Source organism: Pipistrellus hanaki (assembly GCF_964339955.1).
Source record: "Pipistrellus hanaki genome assembly, chromosome: 16".
Taxonomy (NCBI): Eukaryota; Metazoa; Chordata; class Mammalia; order Chiroptera; family Vespertilionidae; genus Pipistrellus; species Pipistrellus hanaki.
Genome location: NC_140518.1, coordinates 19908208 through 19933883, shown reverse-complemented (window position 1 = coordinate 19933883; position 25676 = coordinate 19908208). Strand labels below are relative to the sequence as shown.

The 25676-nt window shown below is 37.2% G+C and overlaps 2 protein-coding genes across 4 annotated transcripts in view; both read right to left on the bottom strand.

Annotated features, from left to right (window-relative positions):
* Positions 1 to 5601, bottom strand: part of INTS2 (integrator complex subunit 2) — a 39931-nt gene extending 34330 nt beyond the window's left edge. For both annotated transcript variants that reach the window (XM_084861652.1, XM_084861653.1), the window contains exons 1-5: positions 5489 to 5601; positions 3966 to 4272; positions 2947 to 3085; positions 1163 to 1265; positions 228 to 341 (exon numbers count right to left, since the gene is read on the bottom strand). In XM_084861652.1, the coding sequence (XP_084717778.1) occupies positions 228 to 341; positions 1163 to 1265; positions 2947 to 3085; positions 3966 to 4258 (649 nt within the window). In that variant the 5' untranslated portion in view covers positions 4259 to 4272; positions 5489 to 5601. The remainder of the gene's footprint in view (positions 1 to 227; positions 342 to 1162; positions 1266 to 2946; positions 3086 to 3965; positions 4273 to 5488) is intronic.
* A 5068-nt stretch (positions 5602 to 10669) lies between these two features.
* Positions 10670 to 25676, bottom strand: part of MED13 (mediator complex subunit 13) — a 91887-nt gene continuing 76880 nt past the window's right edge. The window contains exons 22-30 of one of the 2 annotated variants that reach the window (XM_084861637.1): positions 24840 to 25031; positions 24416 to 24639; positions 21570 to 21712; positions 20700 to 20858; positions 20398 to 20583; positions 18261 to 18403; positions 16228 to 16401; positions 15235 to 15335; positions 10670 to 14698 (exon numbers count right to left, since the gene is read on the bottom strand). In XM_084861637.1, the coding sequence (XP_084717763.1) occupies positions 14566 to 14698; positions 15235 to 15335; positions 16228 to 16401; positions 18261 to 18403; positions 20398 to 20583; positions 20700 to 20858; positions 21570 to 21712; positions 24416 to 24639; positions 24840 to 25031 (1455 nt within the window). In that variant the 3' untranslated portion in view covers positions 10670 to 14565. The remainder of the gene's footprint in view (positions 14699 to 15234; positions 15336 to 16227; positions 16402 to 18260; positions 18404 to 20397; positions 20584 to 20699; positions 20859 to 21569; positions 21713 to 24415; positions 24640 to 24839; positions 25032 to 25676) is intronic. The other variant, XM_084861638.1, reaches the window with a different exon arrangement.

Here is a 25676-nt window from a genome sequence, read left to right as displayed (position 1 = left end):
GCAAAAAAAAATTTTGCTGTATACTCACTGTACTTCAAATGTTAATCTCAAAGCAATTTTGAAACCTCTTAACGCAGTATTTCTAAAATTAGTGCACACTAATAAACTTTCAAAAGACAAAAAAATCTCAAATAAAACCCCATAAATGTTTCTTGTTAGCTCAAACAGAGTAAATCTTACATGCTCAAGTAAATCTCTTTAATTTCTCATTTCAAAATTATATTTACCTTCATTGAAACTATCAGGAACATTGGCCACCAACAGACACAAGAACCAGGCACCATTTCTAACATGTAGCAAGGCTTCAGCTACATCAACTATAGGAAGCAGGGAAGGGAGCTCTATGAAAAAACAAAGGCAATGTTATTACTAAAGAGTGACATTTCATTGTATTTACATGTCTTTTGACATTTCACTGATGTCATTTAAAAGAAATTAAATTAAAGCCATTTCTTTTCATAGTCTAGAGTTGAAGTGTCCAGTAGGACAACCACCAACCCCTTGTGGTTATTTAAATCTAAATTAAATAAAATTAAAAATAGCTCACTTCTACCCGACCAGTGTGGCTCAATGGTTGGGCATTGACCTATGGACCAGGAGATCACAGTTCAATTTCCCATCAGGGTACATGCCTGGGTTTATGAGCTTGGTCCCCAGTGTGGGGCAGGTAGAAGAGGAGGGGGAGAGAGAGAGAGAGAGAGAGAGAGAGAGAGACATCGATGTAAGCAATACACATCAATTGGTTGCCTTCTGCACACACCCTGACCTGGGCCAAGGACTGAACCTACAACCAAGGAAGGTGCCCTTGACTGGGAATCAAACTCGAAACCTTTAGTGTGCAGGCTGACGCTCTAACCACAGAGCACACCAGCCAGGGCTTTTTTTTTTTTTTTTTTTTTTTTTTTTTTTAGTTTTCACCCAAGGATGTGTTTTACTGATTTGAGAGAAAGAGGGGGGAGAAGGAGAGGGAGAAAGAAAAAGAGAAACAATTGGTTTAAAATCTGTTAGCTTTTGGTATGAATCAACTGAGCTACACCAGACAGAGCATACTATTAGTTATTTTTTACTTAAATTTTTAGGGTACTTTCCAGGTTAAGAAGCGATACAGTATCATTTAACAAAAAACTATATCTGAAATGTATCTTAGCATCCATTACAGTACCTGCTTGTAAAATACAAAGTACATCTGCAGCTTCCTCCAAATAGACTGGACTCTCGAACAGCTCAGATGACTTGATAAAAAATTCTCCACTGGAATCAGATACCTAAATTAAATATATATATATATGAACTCTATTAATTTTAGGTAATTAATCAAATTCCTTACTAATTTTGTAATTATTTGTTCAGCTTATACACATCTCTTAATATGTCATTAATACACAGCATCAGAATATTCAATATTCCATAAATTTGAACAAATGTAACCAATTAACAATTGCCTTAATTATTATTCAGACATGGCAGTATGGGTTTCTATAAATTATGTCTATATAAATATTTGGAGGACATCTAGAATTGAAGATAAGACAATCCAAAGAAATGAACTAGAAATGCTACCTATATAAGTTGTAGCTGAAAAAAGTTTTAAAAAAAAGTGCAAACTTAAAGTAGCATAACAAATATAAATTCATGATCAATTCTGAATGAACTTTGAGAAAAACAAAGAATAAAAACTTAAGTCAAGCCGAAACCGTTTGGCTCAGTGGTAGAGCATCGGCCTGCGGACTGAAAGGTCCCAGGTTCAATTCCGGTCAAGGGCATGTACATTGGTTGCGGGCACATCCCTAGTAGGGGGTGTGCAAGATGTAGCCGGTTGATGTTTCTCTCTCATTGACATTTCTAGCTCTCTATTCCTCTCTCTTCCTCTCTGTAAAATATCAATAAAATATATTTTTAAAAAAAACAACAAAAAAAACCTTAAGTCAACAAAAGTACCTACTTTTTAAAAAATTTCTTAGAGTAGTTTTATCACCACATTTCCAATATGCCAGAAGCCTTCCATAACAAAAAGGTCACTTTTTTAATTAAAGACATCAAGTGAGGTTATTGAGAAAAATATGGAGGAGAAATACTGGTTGAAATTAAAAGTTTTTCGTATAATAGAAAAGAGTAGAATAAAATAATTGTATTATAATAGAAAGATATTTTAACATATCTTTAAAACTATCTAAAATTGATGAGCCTCTCTCCCCTTATCAAGTATTTTATTTAGAATAGAATTTCAGAAGGCTTCTTTCCTCCACAATTTATAAAACTTTATTTATTATAAATTAACTCACCTTGAAATCTAACAGTAAATAACTTTTCCCTAAAACTTTGGACCTACTCTCATTTAATCCATCTTACTATGAAGTTCTAATTTACCCTGATATTCACAAATTTAAAATTTAGAGTTTCAATTAACCATAATTACCCAAAGGTCCATAACCTAAAATAATCTACCATTTTGCTGGCACGAGAAGTTGAATAGCCTTTACTGTACAGAAGCAATTCAGTCATCTAGTGAGTAAAGCTAGCCAAGGACCCTCCCATCCAATTCAGCTTTGATATTCCCTACTCACTGTTATTTAGAGGTAATTAATACTCATCCAGTGGCTGAAGAAACTGTACATTTTTCAGTTATACACCACAACATTTTAGGGGGGAAATTGTATCCTATAATGGTATAATCAAATTTGGTCAGCTTAGCTAACTGTCAAGAAGCCACTGTATAAACTCCATATAGAAAAAATTCCTATGCTGGAGAACACAGAATAGTCATACATGAGAGAAAACAATAATAAGAGAAAGAAAGTCTTTAAGGCAGGTATTTAATAGCATTTCAACCTTTGAAAGGAGCGCACTTATATAACAAACAGAAATATGTGTAGAAGAAGATGCATCCTGCCTGCCTTCTTGTCTCTGCTTCATGCATATTTTGAGCTGTAATTCAAATAAATGTACCTTGTTCATAATTGCCAACAGCTCACTAAGCACAAGACGCAATCGACGAGGTGAATCACTGTGTTCAAACTCTAAGGTTAGCCCATGCTGAAGCTGGGATACCAGGATGCTCTCTCCAGCGCCTCCTCCAAGTTTATGCCTAACAAAGTACAAACGTGTAAATCAACAATTATGAGAACAGTGGCATAGAAATAGCAGAAAGGTTATCTTTTATTGAAATAATCTACAAAAGAATATATGGATTCTATTCATACATTTCATGAATGTATGAAATTACTACTTAGTTTGCCATTTATTTCAGGAATTTACAACCAATGTATAGACTCCATCACAAATGATATTGTAGTTAATACCCATTTTCATTAACAACAGTGGCACACTGTTGGATTCACAATGGGCAGGGAGGAACAAAAACCTCTGCCGAGAATTTTAGAGACTCAATGTAAACTTAAAAAACCTCTCGGATGATTCCAATTAATTCTTCTACTCTAGGGCAGTGGTCGGCAAACTCAGTCAACAGAGCCAAATATCAACAATACAACGATTGACATTCAAGACCCAATAACTGACTTCTGCGCATAGGCCACGAAGTTTCAATCGCACTGTACGCGCATGCCCACACGTATTTTGTGGAACAGCCACACTCAAGGGGCCAAAGAGCCGTGAGCCGCATGTGGCTGGAGAGCCTCGGTTTGCCGACCACCGCTCTAGGAGAACTTACTCTACCCAGTTCCCACCGGGAGTAACTGGCCTCATCAGTGTACACTGAATACAATAGTGTATATATTGAAACTTCTCTACTCAACATTTTATAATATGGAAATTCAAAAGCATTTTAACTGTAAGTAGAAAAGAAAAGAAAAAAAAACTAAGTAAAATGCTCTCCAAAGTTTAGACTCTCAATCTTCTCTTTTTGGCATGCATCCAATAAAAAGCCCTAAAAGCTCCAAAAGTTATTGGATGCCTTCTTCATTGGCAAGCCCAGGTAAGTCCCAGTAATGTATATATCATAGCATTACCTAAGCTGCTGCTCTTTGCTGGCATCCTGTTCCAAGGCATGGAAGTCCACAGACAACAACGCAACAATGGAGTTGACAGCTTCCACTCCAGAGAGAAGGCGAAGAATGAGCTTTTTATCCTGGGCCCAGCTTTGGCTCTGGTCAGCAGGAGCACAGAGTGCCATCCGCACCAAGCAGGGCAGGAGAAGTCTTAATTCTGGGTCACTTAAAGATGCCAAACGAACAACATCCACCTTCTGCATTGCCTCAAAAGCAAATGGGCTGACAAACTGAAGGCTTGTACACTCCATCATTATCACTGTTGGTCCTAATCACAAAAAATAAATAAATAAATAAATAAATAAATAAATAAATAAATAAATAAAAAATAAAGTAGGGATGTAACTCCCACATGTATGAATACCCCTTTAAGTACCCTGAAAAACGTGGTTTATCTTTAATAGGCCCCTATGTGACCATCAGTTCCCTACATTTCCAAGGCCATCTGGAAAATGAGAAAGAAAATAGTATATTAATGTCTCCTCTAGCCTCGGGGATAGGAAGCAGAGAGACTAAGTAACAAGCCCGTAGTATTATCCCTAGTTAGTGGCAAAAGCCAAGGCTGAATCCTCATCTGCTATATCTCAGCCCAAAGCTTTCTCCATTGCCCCAGTCGTATGAGCGCCACACGTAAAAAAATAACCCAGCGGCATGGTGAAGAATGCTCCTCTTCTGTACCTCTGCTGCCTCACATGCCTAGCCAACAGGTTAAAGAATGTCAGGCTTCTCTTCCCACACCCCTCCGGGAGTCGGCATTTGGTAAATGGCCTCAGTAGCCAAAAGCAATGTCAGATTCAAAACTCCGGAGGCCTGAACACGATCCCGTGTCCCCTGGGTAAACACCAGCTGTGGAGGTGGGAGGTGCAATTCGCTATGGGAGACAGATGAGTCCCACTTGGGCACTTCTCAGTCCTCAGGAGTAAGCAGAGCCGTTAAAAAAAATAAAAATTAAAAAAATTAAAAAAGACAGGGGACGGTAAGCCAAAGCCATCGTGGGTAAGAGCCGCGGGCAGAAACGCTGCTTCGCTCTTCAGCAGGAGGAGCTGGCTTCTCCCAGAGGGGCGGGCTGAGGCAGCGGAGAGGTGCCCTGTGCGCTCCTAGGTCTCGCCCCGGGGAACGAGAACCAGCCAGCCCCTCGGGCTGCGAGACGCTGGCGGGCTGCCCACCGGGGCCGGGCGACGCGCTGGGGTCCGAGACGCGGAAGCCTCAGAGCTTCCGATACACCCTCCAACCTCCCGGCGTCCCGCCCGCGTCCGCGTCCTACAAGCGGGGCGCGGCAGAAATCGAGAGCGCGGTCCGAAGTCGGGCCTAGGCGATCACTGGGATTCCCCGACCCTAGCTGTGCCCCGAGTCGCCCCGGGCACCCCGAAGTCTAACGCCGGGGCCAACCGGGTCAGCGGTGCGAGGGGGGACTGGATGGGGCCTCCGCGTAAATGGCAGAACCCGGGCTGAAGGGAGCAGAAAGCGGAGGAGACTGTTTCAACCTGCACCCCAGCGCCTTCATTCATCCCCAGCGTCTGGCTCCGGTCGGCCACCGTAGTGGACTGAGAGGAAGAGCGGCGGCGAGAGGAAACCCGGAGACGGCGGCGCGGACGGCGCAGTGCGCGTGCGCGGCCCCGCCCCTTCCTCCTTCCCCCCCCCCCCGCCGCCGCTGGCTCCGCCCACTTTCCCCTCCGGAGGGTCTGGAACTCGCCGTCAGTGTTTTCCAGGCGTTGCCCGCCGGGTCACTGGGCCCCTTCGAACTGCAGTTTCGGCTTCACGTGGCTTCAGTAGGCAAAAGCAGCGTTAGGGTTGTCCCCGCTGCTCTTGGACCGGAACAGACTGTACTTCTCCCATCGCTGCCTCTGCCCTCCCTGCACCAAAGTTCTAGAATCCTAGGGTTTGTAGGAGAGTTTAAAAAGTCATCTAATCCCGAGCCTTCCTTCCTCTCTCCTCACACACAGTCAGAAGGGAAACCTCTCGTCTCAGGGTTCCTAAATTAGGGTCTGTGGGTCTTTAGAGCGCGATGGAGATTCGGGAATTCCCTGGGGTCGGCAGGAATTGCGAGCTGCGTGACGTGTCTTCTGCAAAGAGGGTCCAAAACTTGCAACAACTCAAAGAACACTGGTCCCCCAGGAAAGATTAAGAACTTTCTAAAACACTCTGTATTTTTCATACTATCTCTAAGTGCCTGGTTCAGTCGTACTCTCTTTAGCACCTTCTATTTACAAAACATTGTGCTAGGAGTTGTAAACAAAAATATTTGACAGACAGTGCTTTATATTTAGTTGCCAAGGCTTTGACGGAGAGGTGGTCTCTTTAAAAATAAGGTCTGTGCTCGGCCGGGTTGCTCGATGGTTAGTGTGCCTGCCCACACACCAGAGGGTCACAGGTGGGATTCAGTTCCAGGGCACGTACCTGGGTTGGGGCTTCCACCCCCGAGGCGAGTGTGGGATGCAGCCAGTCAATGTGTCTCTGACACATGGATGTTTCCCTCTCTGCCTCCTTCCCTCCCACTCTCTTTGAAAATCAATGGGGAGAAAATATCCCCGGGTTCTTAACAACACTAATAATAATAATAATAATAATTTTTCAACATGAAAAAATCTTCAAAGCAAGAAAAGAACTAATTGTGTTGCGGTGTTTCTCAGACTTTTTTCCACCTGTTCCACAGTAATACATTTCACATCGTGCCTCAAAACACACATATGCATAGGAACCCACATTTAAATGGAAACAGGCACCTAATGAAATAATACACGTACTCCATGTAATGTATCCCATTCTACTTTAAATTGCTGGTCACTGCATACAAATTTATTTCACAACTGTACAATATTGTTATTTTTAAGCTGATATTTATTAAGGAGTTATTTATTGAACACTTACTAGGCACTGGTACTTTATCTCTATTATCAGATTTAATTCTCTGAGGTAGATAATCTCCATTTTAAAATTGTGGAAATTGAGAGAGGTTAAGCAATTTAATCTCCCTGGATAGTTATTTCAAACACTGATTTGGGGGAACAATAGAAGAGCAGGTGTATGTAAATTGATTTTTAAGATCTCTTTAAATCTAATTGTTCATGATCCTGAAATCATTAACAGAGAGACAACACGCAGATCCATCTTGATCAACAGAAAACAGCAAATCATGTTTAGCCTGAACAAAATAGCTAGAGTGTGATGGGGACAAGTACCGACACTTAAGTTCCCTTTTTTCTTCTCTTCCAATTCTAATCTCAGTATCACCACCACCCAGAGTTGCTCAAACCAGAAACCTGTAAGTCACCCTAGACTCCAGCCTCTCCCCCAAATATCCACTTAGTCAGCAAGTCTTTCACATCTATATTGCAGTGCTTGCCAATGAAATCATTTTGACAATCACACAGGAACACAGACACCCTAGTAAAAAAGAATCTTGAACTTTCGAGTTTTAGAGCTGCTTTCTCTGAGGTCGATTATCTAACTATACCACAATTTATAAAGGTTTTGCAGCCCACATGTTCAATTAGGCAGATTCAGAAACTTCTAGTATGGCAAATAATGCTACAAATTAGCCCAAACATTTAGTTGCCTATAAAACACAAAACCTTAGATTATCACTGGAGATTCTCATATCTTTACTTCACCCTTTTGTGATTATAATTATAATCCCCATTTAAGACCAATGTAGCACTGAGGTTCGTTACCATTTCTGTTCATACAAAAATATATTTCATTAATTCTGTGAGTACTTCTTTCACATTTTAATCTCTCTGAAATTGGGATGTCTTAAAGTCAAGTATTAAATTGTACCTGGCAGCATTTTTAGTGACACATAAAATAATCATGCCTTACAAATGCTGGTGTCTTAGGTTTCATTAAACATGCGTGCTGTGGTTCCTATACTTTTACGTTGAAAGAGAAGATCCTTCCTGAATGAAAGAAACCTCTGACTGGCTTGCTTTGACTTACTGTTTTCTACTTGAGCTATTTTTAATCAGACCGGGGATCGGGGGCAGAGAAACAAAAAGACATTACCTACTATGTTTCAGGAATACTGGGTGCTTTGATGTAGATTATTGTTGAGTAATTAAACTTCAAAAAATTAGAAGACGAAAGTATTTAAAGAAGGACCAATGTTCTTTGGAAATAGAATCACAGAAATTTCAAAAGTAAAAGGATCTCAAGAGACATCTAGCTCATTTCCTCAATGAGCCTCTTTTATCTTGCAAGATTTCTTCCATTGTTTCAACCTGTAGAGATGTTTTGATTTCCTTCTAACCTGGCTACTTGCTTTGGCAAACAGTTCATATCTTCATCAATTTTATGGATAGATGGTGAATAGGGTCCAGCCAAGGCTCTATAGTATAGCATTAGAGATCTCCAGATTGATATAGCTTCCACCAACCAAGCCTCTTTGGTTATGATTTTCAACTATTAAGATGCCGAAACTGGTTTGGCTCAGTGGATAGAGCATCAGCCTGTGGACTGAAAGGTCCCAGGTTCGATTCCGGTCAAGGGCATGTATCTTGGTTGTGGACACATCCCCAGTAGGGGGTGTGCAAGAAGCAGCTGATCAATGTTTCTAACTCTCCCTCTCTCTTCATCTCTGTAAAAAAAAAAATCAATATATTTTTTAAAAAATCACTCAACTATTTTATTAACCAATGTCACCCCAATAAATTCAATAAAAGTAAAATAAAGAAATCACCTCAACCTCTAAAACACTTCCCTATTTGGGGATAGTGTTGATTTTTATTTTATTTTTTAAATATATTTTATTGATTTTTTACAGAGAGGAAGGGAGAGAGATAGAGAGCTAAAAACATCGATGAGAAACATCGACCAGTTGCCTCTTGCACACCCCCTACTGGGGATGTGCCCGAAACCAATGCATATGCCCCTGACCAGAATCAAACCCGGGACCCCCCAGTCCACAGACTAATGACGCTCTATCCATTGAGCAAAACAGGTTTCGGCAAACTTTTTAAACTTAAACTTCTTTTAATGCCACTTCTTCAAATAGACTCGCCCAGGCCGTGGTATTTTGTGGAAGAGCCACACTCAAGGGACCAAAGAGCTGCAGTTTGCTGACCATGGGACTAAATTATAGTAAAAAAATAAACTGTGAGACAGAAAATAAAAGTTGTGACAACATAATATACACATCCTTTTAAAGAATTATTTTTAAAATTCTGCTGGCAGAAACTATTTTAAAATGAAAAATTTGGAATTTGTCCTTAGCTTAAGTTTGACAAAAAAATGTTTAAAACTAGAGACCCAGTGCACAAAACTCATGCACAGGTAGGGTCCCTAGGCCTGGTCAGCAATCAAAGCCAATCAGAGAGCCCCCACTGACACCTGCCTTGGCTGGCCTGGCACCACCCACTCACTGCCTCCCTTCCCCTCCCCCACCCCTGCATCCCATGTCTCCTCCCTCTCGCAGGGGTCCTCAAACTTTTTAAAGTGGGGGCCAGATCACGGTCCCTCAGAGAGCTGGAGGGCCGGACTATATGAACTACTAATCCCTACTGTAACACCTCGGCTGCGCTCACTGCCCAAAAAACCTGGCGGGCCGGATCAGACTCCTCTGCGGGCCGCACGTGGCCCGCGGGCCGTAGTTTGAAGACCCCTGCATGGGATGACTGGCACCGTCTTGGAGGTGATCAGCTGGGCAATCGGGACAGCACAAGCTCGCCAGCCAGCCCCGCCCCGATCACCCTACTGCCCCCACAGATCGCCTCCCTCTGCAGTGGACCGGGCCCCTGCTGGCAACCATGGCTGGCCTGGGGCCGGGGCAGCTCCTGCATTGAGCGGTTGCCCCCGATGGTCAGTGCGTATCATAGCAACCGCTGTTCCACTGGTTGTTCAGTCAATTTGTGTATTAGGCTTTAAATATATATGGCTAGAGGCCCAGTGCACGAACTTGTGTACTAGTGGGGTCCAGCCAGCCTGTCCCCGATGGTCATCATCAGGGGCAGGCTGGCTGGGACAAGGGGCTGCAGTTGTTCTGGTCGTTCCACTTTCCAGGCAATTTGCATATTACCCTTTTATTATATAGGATAGTTGCTTAGACAGAATGGACAGAGAACAAAAAAGGATGGAGCTATTTTTAATGGATTGTTCATATCTGAATAACAATCTTGTTTCTAAAATATTTGATTAAAAAAAAAAATAGGACAGAGCTATGCTTTAAATATTTGAAGGTAACTTCTTTCAACTAGAAAACTAATTATTAAACTAATCAGTCTAAAAGGAATTAGGATGCACGTGTATATAATTTTCCTATATATTTAACTTTGATATATGATTAAAATATTTTCTAAAAATAAAATACTTCGGCCCTGGCCAGTGTGATCTGGTGGTTAGAAGGTAGGCTCTCACACCAAAGGAGTGCAGGTCCAATTCCTCATCAAGGGGCACACACCTGGGTTTCAGGTTCCCTCCCAGATGCATACAGGAGGCCACCAATGGACCTCTCTCTCTCTTTCCCCCCCCTTCCTCTCTCTAAAAAGCAATGGAAAAAGATATCCTTGGGTGAGGATTAACAAAAAAATAAAATACTTAGGATGGAGAAGTTAAAAGTCCATTAATCAGTTTTTAGGTTGTTCCTTTCCATTTATAAATGACCAAAAAAGTAATACTACTCCTGATTTTCACACAAACTTTGGAGATATTTCCAACAGAATGAGACACCACAATGAAGGCTTCATGAATAATTTATTCCATTTGAAGTTTTGTTTTTTTGTGTGTTTTTTTAAAAGTATAAACCTTTTCATTTCCTCAATCACAATTTATACAACTCAGTGTTATGGCATTCGGCAGCAATAGTGTTTGTTCCTTATTCTTTTATGTCACGTTAAAAAAAAAAAAAAAAAAAAGCAATTGAACCATATTGTCACTGCTAAACAACTTTAAAACGCCCCTTCATAAAGTGACCAAGCTATTTTGAGTTGATGCTGAAACATGTCCAGTAATGATGTTACAATTTGTAGTTTAAATTCAGTAACTGTAAGGTCCACAAATCCAGTTTACTTTGAAAACTAAAGCTATTTTAAAACTTTATGAACACATCAACCTGAGGAGTATTTTAGGTCCCAAATCCAGTTTTTTAGTTCATAATCCACAAAAAAGAAAACATATATATATATATAAAAATTTAAACCACAGTTCTGGGCCCATTAAAACACCAAGAAAACCCCAAAAGGTTAAGATTTCCAGCTGATTTGGGGGATGGGGCAAAAAAAAATGTATGTCAAAAACATTTTTCTTTAAGTTAGACAAACTAAAATCTTAAGAGGAAACCAGACTAAAACATCACTCATGCACATTAAATGTATTAATAGACTGATATTCAATGCCATAGTGGATGAGAGGCAAATTATATGATGCAACAGCATTTAAAAACTTCCTTTTAATGTATTCAATTTGAACATTTTAAATAATGCAACATAGTATTTTGATATTACAGTATTAACATAGTGCTTGATTAAAGATCTGCAAATCTTTGTAGTAACACATTAAGTTAAAAAAGTTACCTCAGAAGGTAAATATGAAGACAAAAGGAGAATATTTTAATACAGTAATCTGTGCCGTACTGACAATTGAGTAGGAATACAGCTGAGGATAGTTGACTAAGCAGTAAGAGCTTAATTTTAGTGGTTTAAGAAAAGTTTAGAAAGATTAAAAATTACAACTACTTTAAAATTTAAGGATTACATATAAGTACACTTGGTGGCCTTCTGGCCAAACAATAAGGTGTACAGAAATTTATTCATACAGTGTTAATTCACAGTCCTGATAACTGAATGGCTTGCATAAGAAAGGTATGGCTAGATGTTTCTCACTGGCTGGAAGCAGAAATTATATAAGTAATCTTTTTAAATGCCAAAATACTGAAATTCCACCCTGCTTTATAATGGATAACAGCACAAAAAAACAGATATTAGCACTGTAACAAGGAAGTCAAGGTGTTGCTGATCAATTGGTAAAAAGCATATTATTTTGCTTACCTATTTAAACAAAACAAAACAGCCTACACTTGTCTGTGGCAGTACATTAGTAAGTACTCCTTACTAGTAAATACTAGTAAGATCCATCATCCTGCATAAAAGGCTTTTTTTTTTTTTCTTCTTCAAAATAAGTCTCCTGACCTTTTCTAATGGCTATTTAATAATTTTCTATTTGAGTGTGAACTTATATATGAAAGAAAGAAAAACACATCAGTAAATCCTGTATATTTAGGAACTACTCCCTGATTCCCAAATAAAAAGGAATTGCATACTGGGTTCATTCCTTATGGCTCCATATAAAAGAAACTGTCAGGGAATAATTTTAAAAAAATCTATTTTCAAACTGAGATGTGGTTACTAAAGGCTAGTAATTTTAAACAACTTAGAATTTTAGAATATAGCTTCTATTTTTAAAAGTTACTATTGTGCTAAGTATATAAAAAAGGATACTCTTTTTATAGAAATTCCAAATAAGCATCTTTTCCTTCAAATCTCAGACAAGTTTTTTTTAAAGTATAGAATAAACATGCAACATAATCCTTAGTGTGTTAGCATAATTTAAAAATGAATGCAGAGATGTGATCTTTAAATTTTAATTTCAAAATATGCTGACCATTGGGATTGCATAATTTTGAAAAAATGATTGATAAATCTTTGTCATTAATTGTGTTTTCTTTATAGAAAAAAGACTTAATGTTTTAATATACACAATTTGAAGAAGTTATACTGTTCATAAGAAAGTGATATTTAAGCTAAGCATATAGAATTTACAAAACATATTTCAGTAAAAAATAAAATAAAATAAAAATACCGAATTACTGCTTTGTAAATACAATTGATTTTGTCCTTATAGAGAATCAGTGAACTTACAAATCCGGAATTTTGCTAGACTGTTTCCAAGAAAGAAAGGTAGACTTGGCGACTGTGAATTCAAGTCAGCAGCACAGGTAGGAGGCTAACTTGGACTCTCTTGTGAGCAGCACTGTAGAAAGGATTTTTCAAGGGGGTAAAGCCTGCATAGAAGCAATTATCTTGGCATGTGCAAACAAGAAGGGGGAAAGCTGTATCGAAGGAAGGGGTGAATTAAAGTCCCTAAAATTCAAGTCCCTTCTTTAGGGAGGTGAGAACCTCCTTGACATATGTCCTGCTTTAATCTGAACTGTGTTATAGAAAGTACAGACTCTGGTGTTTGGGACTGTCATCTCCAAACCAAGAAAATTAAATAAATAAAAGGCAAAGGGGAAACAAACAGGTTAAGTTTAGAAAATGGTTTTTAACTAGTGAAATAGAGTCTGAATACCAGAATTCACTGAGAATCTATTTACACCACAGTTTGATCGCACACACACACCCATACATATGCATACTCTCACACACATTCCCAATCTTTAATTTAATAATAATAAAAAAAAAGTCAATCAATCAAGAGTGACTGCTCTTAAAATAATTTGTAAAATGCCTAGAGCTGGGCTAAATTTCAACCTTATAGCAGATCCTGAAGATAATTTTCATAATTAATATTCCCATGCCTAGATGTGCCACTGTTAAAACTGAAAAAAATTTAAGCATGTAACATGAAACACCAAAATTAGTTTAAGCATTCAGTAGCAAATGTTTTTCTTGTAAAACTAAGTTTTTTTCCCACTGGAAATGGCCTGAAATATTAGTCATAGCCCTAAACCATAGTACAAAATATAACTGAAGATTTCTCATTTTATTCTAAGTTAAACCACTTAACAATATCACTTTGTATATTGCCATCATGTTATTCTGTAAAGGTGTGATATATAAAATGCTGTAAGACCTGGTACCTTTTCAGTTTATAAACACAGTGAACTTCATTACTGTACATGTACTCTGCAGCTACAGCTTAGCTGTAAATCCTCCACACACCACGGCATGGACATATTCCCCCTCCATTCCCGTTAAACTGTACATCAGGACGATACAAATTTACTGTCCCACCCACCCCTTACAAAAAAATAATACTCTAAAAGCAACCCTACTGCAACTTTTTAATTAAGACGATTACATATATTTTAGACCAATTGCTTTAAAGCAAGAAGGCAGTATAAACCTTCTAGGAAAATTTTTATAAAAGAGGTTAAGAAATATAAGACAATTTATACATTTAAAAACTTACAATAAATAAGAGATGCAGGCATTTTGAATACTAGATACTATACTCCAATACAAGAACATCTTGATGTTCTGAAACCATATGTTAAAATTCATTGTTCCTTGTTTCCTCTCCATGCTTTTATTATTCATTTAACATGACTGGGTACTATGGCTCATTACTCTTCACAAATACTGTGACTGGAAAAAAAAAAAAGGTTAATTTTGCTACGAAAATGTTATAATACGTTTTGTATGATCAGTCATCACCCTAAAGAGTTCAATATAGTCAATGAAAAATAGCAGGGTTATAGCCCCTCCCCCCAAGTCAAAACAATATTTGTTGAAGTAATAAGATTTAGACCCTATCACAAATGACTTTCAGTGAGAAGATAACTGTAACTTAATCTTGCAGCAAATGTCTTTTTTTCCTTGTTATTTTCTCGCACAGTTCCATCAAATGAAGATCACAGCATATTCATGATAAAGTTATATAACTGATTCAGCACCACAAAATGAATTGGGAGACATGAGCGTCTGTCCTGGATTGCAGGGTCACAGGTTAGCCAGGAGAGTGCATTGTACTGTTCCAAAACAAACCTGGAAAGCAAATAAACTATTTAAGTCATGTATTTATTTATACTGTAGATTTTGGGAGCAGTTTCCAAATTATGGCATTTATTAGTAAGATTCAAAGTAACTTAAAAAAAAAAAAAAAAGAAGAAGAAGGACCCAGCCAGTGTGGCTTGGTGGTTGAGTGTTGACCAATGAACCAGAAAGTCATGGTTCGATTCCTGGTCATGGCATATGCCTACGTTTTGGGCTTGATCCCCAGTAGATGTCGTTAAGGAAGCAGCCGATTATCTTTCATTATTAATGTTTCCACCCCTCTCTCCCTCTTCTTTCCTCTCTCTGAAATCAATAAAAACATTAAAAAAAAAAAAAAAAGTGGAAGTTATAGAATAGTGAGTCCTTGGGAAGATTAAAGTAATTCATAAAAATTACTCTCAAAAGTAGATCACAGTGGGTTAGCAAGAAAAAGCACTCATTCTGAATGGTATCATTTATCTTGAGACCCGAAAAAATATGTAAGGATCAATCCTGGAGAGAACACCTGATGGTAAAAAGAGCTGTACCTGAGGACATCTGAAGTCTGATTTGAGTCAAGTGGGTGGGAGTCTTTACTGTGAAGCAGCTCGTCAGATTGCACTGAAGGCACATGGAGGTGCAAAGAGGCCTAAAAATAACAAGAAAAGGAACAGGATATCAGCCAAAGGAAAAAATCAAGGTGCCTGCCTTGATGAGATACATTTTAGACCTAGGTAAGGAATGTAAGAATGCTTATTTTTGTTTAATTCATTACAGTAATTTATATCAAACCTGACTTCCTTTTCTTCAGCTTTGTTTTTAGACACGATCTTAAAAAAAAAAAAAAAGGGATTTCCAATGATTTTCTAAGTGTAAACTGCCTCTAAGGGTAAAGTAAATGTTTAAGAAAGCACTGAACTGATAAGCCTCAGCACAGTCTCTATCTAGGTTACATAAGCCTGTAAAGACAGACCTAGATGTAGCACTGAAAGAAGTTAACAGGAGTAAGCATATGCAAATATTTTACTTATAAAGTTATAAATCTTTTTTTTTTTTGCTTAGTTAAAATAACTTCTTTATTTTAAAACTATAGGAAGACAGATTTGGAATAGTCAAGGCAAGAACAAGGAGATACTTGAAAAATCCAACAGATTTATTTTGTCTTGAAAACCAAATTCTGGTAACATAAGTTTTCTCCCCAGCTCAAAACTTCAGATATGCTTTTAAAAGCAATACAAGTTCAACAATAAAGAATTATTTAAGAATAATCATAATATAATAATAATGCGAGCAAGGGTCCAGAAGTTTAAGACTAAAAATTCAAATTTTTAAAAAAAGTTCAAACTTAATATGAATTTAAAAATTAGAGTTATTTCATAATGAGATAATTCTCTTGGTGATCTTATATAAAGTCAAATGTGGCAATGCATTTAAGACCTTAGACAAAAGCTAAAAGGTTTCAAAAAGCCACTTTTATATATTTCTTAGGATGTAAACCAACAGTTAGCATTATTTGGGAACTAGCATAGAAATGGCAATACCTTAAGAAAAAGGGGACACTGATATTGTGCTTGAGGACATGCTGACCAGAACCAGTCAGGTAACGGACCCGCTTTGGCAGTTGATACAAAGTAACCAAGGGCCAATGGTTGCTGAAGAATGTTAGTTACTTCATCATGAGACTCTGTTGAAAGTAGCCGATCAGTACCCTGACCCTTAAAAAGACAAAATTAAAAGTGTGTTAGTTCATTTGATATATCTAGGCATTAGATATAAATACAGAATGGCTGCTGGAACCAGTTTGGCTCAGTGGATAGAGTGTCGGTCTGCGGACTGAAAAGTCTCAGGTTTGATTCCGGTCAAGGGCATGTACCTTGGTGGCAGGCACATCCCCAGTAGGGGGTGTGCAAGAGGCAGCTAATCAATGTTTCTCTATCATCGATGTTTCTAACTCTCTCTCTCTCTTCCTCTCTGTAAAAAATCAATAAAATACATTTTAAAATAAATAAATACAGAATGGCTTATGAAAATCAATTACTTCAATTTTTTTAAATGCTGAAAGATATTTTTTAAAATTTCTAGGACTTATTAGTAAGAGTATCATAATTAGTAATACCATTAAAAGAATGAGTTTTAATTAAAGAAATATGTTCAGAGTTTGTGTGTGTATAAATCTTAGTAACTGACTGAAATATACAACATGATCAATGAAATTTCTGCATTATGTCCTAAAACTCCCTCAACTAATTCCTGACCACCACACCCCCATCCAAAAGGTGGATTAAAATTTAGCTTTGTTCATCTAGCAATACCTATAAAATACAATTAATAATGTTTTGAAAAGCATTATGACAACATGAAGAGACGCTACTAAGTGATGCTCATAGCCTTTGGATTAGTCAATATATTTCTTGGTATTCATTTTAAGGCAATAGGTAAAAAGAAAAATTATTTGCATAAAGATGTTCATTGCAAAATTGCCTATAACAGAAAAAAATAACCTCAATGTCGAACATTTGGGAATGATATAACAAATTATGCTAAAACAATACAATGTTACAAAGCTGAAATAGTTCTTGAAAGCTATACTATAAATACATGTGGAAGCTAATTTGCTAAAAGTAAAAATGGTCTTATTAAAGTGGTGAGATTACTGGTGCTTTTTCTAATATATATATATATATATATATATATATATATATATATATATATATATATATATTTTTAATATATTTTATTGAGTTAAGCTAGAAACATCGATGAGAGAGAATCATCAATCAGCTGCCTCTTGCACCCTCCCCCCCCCTTCCCCCCCACTGGGGATGTGCCCGCAACCAAGGTACATGCCCTTGACCGGAATAGAACCTGGGACCTTTTAGTCTGCGGGCCGACGCTCTACCACTGAGCCAAACCGATTTCGGCATCTCATATAATTTTTTTAATAATCTCATTTTTTTTTTTCCAAGTTAAAGAAAGCAGGAAAGAATGCAAAGTAAGAAGACTGGACAAAGATCTTCATTTTTAAGACGCAGGTTCTAAACATACCCATACTAAAATAGTCAAACCACCACTACATGTAATTTCACTTAAAGATGTAATTCAAATGAGGCCCAATCAGTTTTCAGGTCAAACAGAAAGAGAAAATAGTCTGCTAAAAGTAAACAGAGTTTGGGAGGCCAGGTAGTCAGTATTTTTTCTGTTATGAGAAAATTAGTATTTCTATTATGTTGCTTGTCACAGCCCTGATATGAATATCAGCTCATAGAACAATACTGATTCTCGGATAATCTAGTCCTAGACTTGAGTAGAAGCTATGGTGAACTGGCAGGAAAAATACAAAAGAAGGATTAATGTAAAGTAGTCTAGAAAATATGAAGTCAGGAAAAGCAGAGCCACAGAGACCCCTCTCCCCTTAATATTGTATAATTCAGAGAAGAGAAATACATGAATGTACTGTTAATTTCACTATTTGCTAAATTAAACAAGGAAAAAACAGGGCTCTATTTCATGAATCCATTCATTACTAAGTTAATGAATAACATTTGGATAAACTGAACTTTTATAATGGGGTTACCTTTCCAGCATCACCTCCATGGGGGTAATGAGATCCTGGAGAATGTACAGGAGACCCCGTTGGAGAGGCAGGAAGAATATTAATGATATCAGGGTCAAGATCGTCTGCTGTGTCTAACAAATCAAAGAGACCCATTCCATCTGCTATAAGAGAAAGAAAAAATATTAAATACTCAATTTTTCATTTCAAGGTTATTTACAGGAGAGTTAAAATCAATTTAACCAACATCTACTGAGTGCCTCCCATGTGTCAATTATTGTGCTGAGAGCCATATAAATAATTATACATAAAAATAATTATGCAGCCGAAACTGGTTTGGCTCAGTGGATAGAGCATCGATCTGTGAACTGAAAGGTCCCAGGTTCGATTCTGGTCAAGGGCATGTACAATGAATGGTTGCAGGCACATCCCTGGTAGGGGGTGCGCAGGAGGCAGCTGGTCAATGTTTCTCTCTCATCGATGTTTCTAGCTCTCTCTCCTCTCCCTTCCTCTCTGTAAAAAAATCAATTAAGATATATATTTTTTTAAAATAATAATAATTATGCAGCCCCACTGGTGGGGCTCAGTGATTGAGCTTCAACCCATGAATAAGGAGGTCATGGTTTGATTACCGGTCAGGGTATATGCCGGGTTTCATGCTCGATCGCCAGTACGAGGTGTGTAGGAGGCAGCTGATCAATGATTTTTTCTCATCGCTGATATTTCTCTCTCCCTCTCGCTGAAACCGATAAAAATATATTTTTTAAAACATTTCACAAGATACAATCCAGCTAAGGATCTTGAAAGGGGGAGGTAAATCATGTGTATTTAGGTGGTCCTCGTAATCACAGGGGCCCTAATAAGAGGGAGGCACTAGGGGTAGTCAATGAAGGAGATGTGCTGATATTATACTGCTGGTGTTGAAGATGGAAATAAGGGCCATGAGCAAGAGATGCAAGTGGTCTTTAAAGCTGGCAAAGGGAAGGTAACAGACTGTTCCTTAGAGACACCAGAGAGAACCAACCCTGCAGACTTCTTTGACTTGAGTCCAGTAGGACTTCTGACTTCCAAAATTGTAAGATAAGTGTGTGTCATTTTAAGCCACTAAGCATGTGGTAATTTGTTACAGCAGTAATAGGAAACTTAGAGTAAATACAATATGCTGAAAATTAAGATTTAAAATGACACTATTCATTATTCTTTACTATTAAGCAAAACATTCAAATTATTGTATTGATATAATGCGCGCACACACACACACACACACACACACACACACAAAATAGAATAATTAATACCTATTCTGTGACTTTAAAAATGTGCCCTTTTCTAGGGTAAATCAGAGCAACAATGGAGTATCATGTATTTTTTTTCTTCTACTCAAATGCAAACTATAAATTCATTGAGAAAAGATGAATCACTATATTATTTTGGCAAATTAAGATAAAAAAGAATATGAGCTGCAAAGTGTATATATAGATAACTCAACAGCATAGGCAAAAAACTATAAACATTTTATGACCAATGTTGTCTTTTCAAAATAAATATTTATGAGATAATTCATAGCACCAGTTCTGACATCAATAAGGTAGAAGAAATGATTATATTAGTTTCCTGTTGCTGCTTTTACAAATTATTACAAACTTGCTAACTTAAAATATCACACATTTATTCTCTAATAGTTTGGGGTCCAGAAGTTCAAATTCAGTTTTATTGGGCTGAAATCAAAGTGTTGGTCATTAGGCCAAAATCAAGGAAGCAGCGGGCCTCTGCTGCTTTTAGAAGATCCAGAGGGTGATCTGTTTGTCTTTTCCAGCACCTAGAACTGTCTTCATTGGCTCATGGCTCCTTCCTCCTTAAAGTCAGCAGTATAGCACTGTTTTTCTGTGACTTTGCTTCCCTCTCTTGTGGATAGTAAAACTTCCATTTTAAAAGGATACATGTGATTGCATTTAAGAACAACCCCTAACACAGGATCTCTACAACTCAAGATCCTTAATTTAATCACATCTGCAGCCTTTTTGTTGTTGAAACATTTATAGGTTTCAGGGACATTCATAAGATACAGATATGTGTTGGGAACATTAATCAGCCTATAATCAGCAACAATCAGCAAGACTTTTTATATTTGCAAAACTTTTAAAAATAATTCTCCTACCATTGTTAGGATTGAAAGCTAAGTCCAAATTTTCGGTGGTATAAGTAGCTGAAGCTACTTGCACAGAAGCAGAAGTAGGGAATACAAGTATATGAGTACACGATGTATCCTGTGGGGTATTTAGCTGAGACGTCTGCATATTTAGAGTGGTGCTTCTTCCAAATACAGAACCAGTTGACACAGAATCTGGAAAGGAAATGAAAGGTATTTTTTCATTTAATAAGTGAAGAATCAATTTTACATAATGTTTGAAAACTTAAGAGCATAAAGAATTAATTCTGATATAAACTAAAGTTGCTAACCTGGCATAATAACAAAAGAGCCTTGAGGTTCCATTGCTACCAAGCAAGCACTGAGAATGCTGGGAGAGTCTGCAGCAGATATACAACACATTCTACACATGTCTTTGAGTCTTTTACTTAGCGACTGCAAATTTCGACGACTCAGCAAACAGCTCCAATCTGTGGGTATCAACAATAAAAATAATAATCTAAAGTAACACCATTATTAACACCCTATAGAACCAAAGTTAAAAGATAATGGTTTTATTTTTGAAAATATATACTTTTTTAAATTTAATTCAGAGAGAGAGGGAGAGGGAGAGAGAAACATCAAAGATGAGAGAGAATCATCGATCAGCTGCATCCTGCTTGCCCCTTACTGTGATAAAGGCCACAATCCGGGCATATGCCCTTGGCAAAGAATCGAATCTGGGATTCTTCAGTCTGAAAGCCAACACTTAATCCACTGAGCCAAACTGGCTAGGATAAACATAATGGTTTTAAAATTAGTGTCATTATCAAGCCAAAACTGTCTTACTCGTGATATTACTCAACATTCTTTATCACCTTAGCTTTAATGTACATCAATATCAATTAGTATCTGCTGAACAGAAGGTAAGTTGAATAATGAAAAAAGGAAAAATAAAAATAGTAGTAATGACAATGATATTAAAGTTGTAATATTGTAAAATATACTTTTATATCTGGAATTAAGCCATTTGTGGTTTAGACATCTGTGGTTCCTCTTTAAAAACAAAAATCAATAACAAAAAAATTTTTATAAGCTATGCATTTTATCAAGTACATATTATACCTATATGTGGTCTGAACAGTGTATGAATTAATATAAAACAGAAATCTATGTACTAAAATATAAAAGCACAATTTTACCTTTTAATTCTCCATGACCAATCCTTCCTAGTCGGCCAATTACAACTCTCCATGGTAATGAACTCATTTGTACAAGTCCTAAGCACCATTCCCAAAGTTTCTGTAGACCAAATCTTCTAGCAGATGCTTTTTTCCTACGAGCCCTATTGTGTAAAATAGACAGTCATAAATGTGCGTAAAACTCATATGACATTTCAAAAGAGCTCAAATTTGAAGAAGAAAAAAAACCAAAAACTGGTTCCTTAGTGCTTTGAAACTTTTATACAAGTCCTAAACAAGAACATATGTGAATCATAGGTGTGGCATGCTTTTTTTTTTTTTTTTACCATACATTAAAGTATATACAACTCTGAAAGGTTATCCATAAGCATCAAAATTTACCAGAAACACTGCCCTATACCAGAGATTGGCAAAACTTTTATTTTAAGAGCCAATGTTTTTAGTTTTGTAGGCCATCAAGATTGTGTTATAACAATTCAACTCTGCTGCTGCTGCAGCATGAAAGCAGCCACAGATAATACTTTAATGAGCAGGACCAGATTTGGCCCACAGGTTAAACAGTTTGTCAATCTTTGCTCTATACTTAAAGTTGAAGGATATAAAAAAAACACTACACTTCTCAAACCAAACAATGTTATTGAGTTTCTGCATGCATGTCCTTTTTAGGCAAGCAGATAACATGAGCAACAGTAGCTACCATTTATTGAGTACTTACTATACCAAGAATTACACCCACTTTACATGGATACCTCATTTTCCGCCTAACAACCATATAACACATAAACTTATCCTCCCAAAGAAGTAAGCTGTAGCTCGGCTGGCTCCAGATCACATAATAAAGTGGCAGAGTTGGGATTTGAACCCAGGTGTCTATGACTCTAGAGGTACACTTCTTTCTTTTCTCTAACTTCTACTTTCAGTTAAATGGCAACACTATCATTGTATTGGAAAGGTAATATTATTCTTCCTCTATTCCATGCTTATCCTTCACAGATAAGAATACTCATTCCAAAGCTCATTTAATCAGTATTAACTATCCCATTTAAAAAACTCAAAATTGTGTCAAGGAAATGTATAAAGTACTGCTTTATGGTTTATACAATAATCAACAAATCTTTGTAACCAATAATATAAAATTCGACTTCTATAAACTAAGAATCATTAAATATTTATGTACATAACCAATTTTTGAACTTAAAGGAACAGAATCTTTATATAATAGAGAAAATAAAGGATAGAACCAAATCTTAAAAATAACAATTATTGGAAGGATTTGCTTTTCAAGAACTCCCAAGCAGTGTTCACTAACTTCGAAACATGTTACTAGAAATATCTATTAAGTGACAAGTCAACATGAGGCTCACCTATTGTGACCTATTAGTTACAACCTTCATAAATAAATGGCCATGATATCTTATTACTACCAAGAAAAATTCTAAAAAGAAAGCCTCCATTTTCAGAAGACACTCTAACATTTAAGTGGTAAAAATTTCAGTCCACAATTTAAGTAAAGAAATTTAAAAGTTAACTCAACTAATGTAGGGATTATATCTTAGTATCTTGGATGGTACATGAAAAAATAAATTTCCAGGGTGCTTCACTTTTTTTTTTTTTTATTATGGAGAGCTTTCTAGTTCCATGCCTCAATTTTTTTTCAGGTTAAAATCATTATTTCAAGTTTTATTATAAAAAATTTAGGAAGCTTGCCCTAGCCAGTTTGGCTCAGTGGATAGAGCACTGGCCTGTGGACTGAAGGGTCCCAGGTTCGATTCTGGTCAAGGGCACATGCATGGGATGTGGGCTCAATCCCCAGTGGGGGGCGTGCAGGAGGCAGCTGATTAATGGTTCTCTCTCATCATGGATGTTTCTGTCTTGCCCTTTCTCTCTGAAATCAATTAAAAAACATATTAAAAAAAAAAAAAAGAATCTAGGAAGCTTAATCTCTTTTGTCTATGTAACAGATTAATCAAATTTATTCTTAGTTCTCTTAATTATACAATGTAAATATACACTATATATAAGGGTAAGAATCCACAATCCCAAGACATAATATTTTATTTGATTTTTATTTATTTTTTAGAGAGAAACATCAAGTTTTTGTTCCACTTGCTTCTTGTATGTGCCCTGACTGGGAATCAAATCACAACCCTGGCATATTGGGATGATACTCTAACCAATTGATCTACCCAGCCAGGCCAAGACGTAATTTGCATGTACCTTGGTTGCAGGCACATTCCTAATAGGAGGTGTGCAGGAGGCAGTTGATGATGTTTCTCTCTCATCTATGTTTCTAACTATCCTTCTCCCTTCTTCTCAATAAAATATATATATTTTAAAATAATATTTTTTATTGATTTTCAGAGAGAAGAGGGGAGGGAAGGAGGGGGAGAAGGAGAAGGAGAGGGAAAGGGAGAGGGAGAGGGAGAGGGAAAGGGAGAGGGAGAGGGAGAGGGAGAGGGAGAGGGAGAGGGAGAGGGAGAGGGAGGGGGAGAGGGAGGGGGAGAGGGAGGGGGAGAGGGAGGGGGAGAGGGAGAGGGAGAGGGAGGGGGAGAGGGAGAGGGAGAGAGAGAGATATCAATGAGGGAGAAACAACAATTGGTTGCCTCCTGCAAGCCTCCTACTGGGGATCAAGCCTGCAACCAAGACATGTGTCCTGACTGGGAATCTAACTAGCTACCTCTTGGTACATGGGATAACACTTAACCAACTGAGCCACTGGCAGGGCAAGAGTTAATATGTACATGACCTGCAAAACAGTTTTCTATTCATTAAGTATAAAAGTAAAAGTGTGTATGAATTTTTAAAAATGGGATGATATAATGATATATTTAAAGAAACTTAAGTACCTATTTGGAACATCGATGTTAATGATGCATGTTTCTAAAAGTTCTCCATATAGATCTGTGCAAGAAGCAAGAATCCATCTTTGATCATGTGATAAACAGTACCCCATGAAAAGAACATTATATTTCTGTCCAGCTTCTCCAAATGTTTCTCCTAGCTCTGTCTGTTTATCCTTCACTGGAGCCAGAATAAAAGGAGGTGTATAAAGTCGAATACACTCTGGTCTCTGTAAAACAAAAAATTAAGGTACTATGGTACTATACAATCACAGAAAAATCTTTTATTAAAAAGATTTTTACTGAAAATGTGATATTATCTTTTCCCAATTATAATTGGAAAATGGGAGCTATACAGAACTGCACTTGGTTTTGCATAAAATCATAAAATGTATAGTTTTTAATAACTGGTCATAAAAAGCATACTTACATCAGGACTTTTAAGAGCATTTTCCATGGCTAAACCTGGTCCAAACCCAGTCAATGTTTTCACATTGGTTGATGTAGGAAGGGGTCTCCGGCACTGGGTAAAGGCCGAAAAAGCCAGGGATTTTAAATGCTGGGTATAGATTTGTCTATCTTCATGCTTCACAGGTTGCAACAGGTACTGACAAGGAACAATCTAGAAATTATAGGCAAATATTACAAATGTTAAACTTTGAACAAGTCACAAGAGAATAAAAAGGACTATAAGTAGAAATTCTAAATTTTTTACTAGAAAATTTAAACAAAGCAAATCAAAATGATAAACTAAATTATTTTATAGGATTTTAATAGCCAACTTTACCAACGGGCTATGTAAAAATCTTTAAAATTTTCTGCATATCAGTTTTGATATTGCCATTGACTGGTCCTGTTGTAGCCTATACATAATTCAAATTTCTGTAAATAACTTAATATGGTTAAATTCTTTCTAGTTTTACTTGCAACCTGCTTTATTTAGAATTCTAGCATATATAGATCCATACTTTAATTTTTTACTTAAGTTTATGAACTTAAAAACTGGTTTATAAAAGTAACATAAGAGCCTAAACCGGTTTGGCTCAGTGAATAGAGCGTCTGCCTGCGAACTGAAAGGTCCCGGGTTCAATTCCGGTCAAGGGCATGTACCTTGGTTGCAGGCACATCCCCAGAAGGGAGTGTGCAAGAGGCAGCTGATCGATGTGTCTCTCTCATCGATGTTTCTAACTCTCTATCCCTCTACCTTCCTCTCTGTAAAAAAATCAATAATATATATTAAAAAAAAAAAAAGTAACATAAGAGAAAT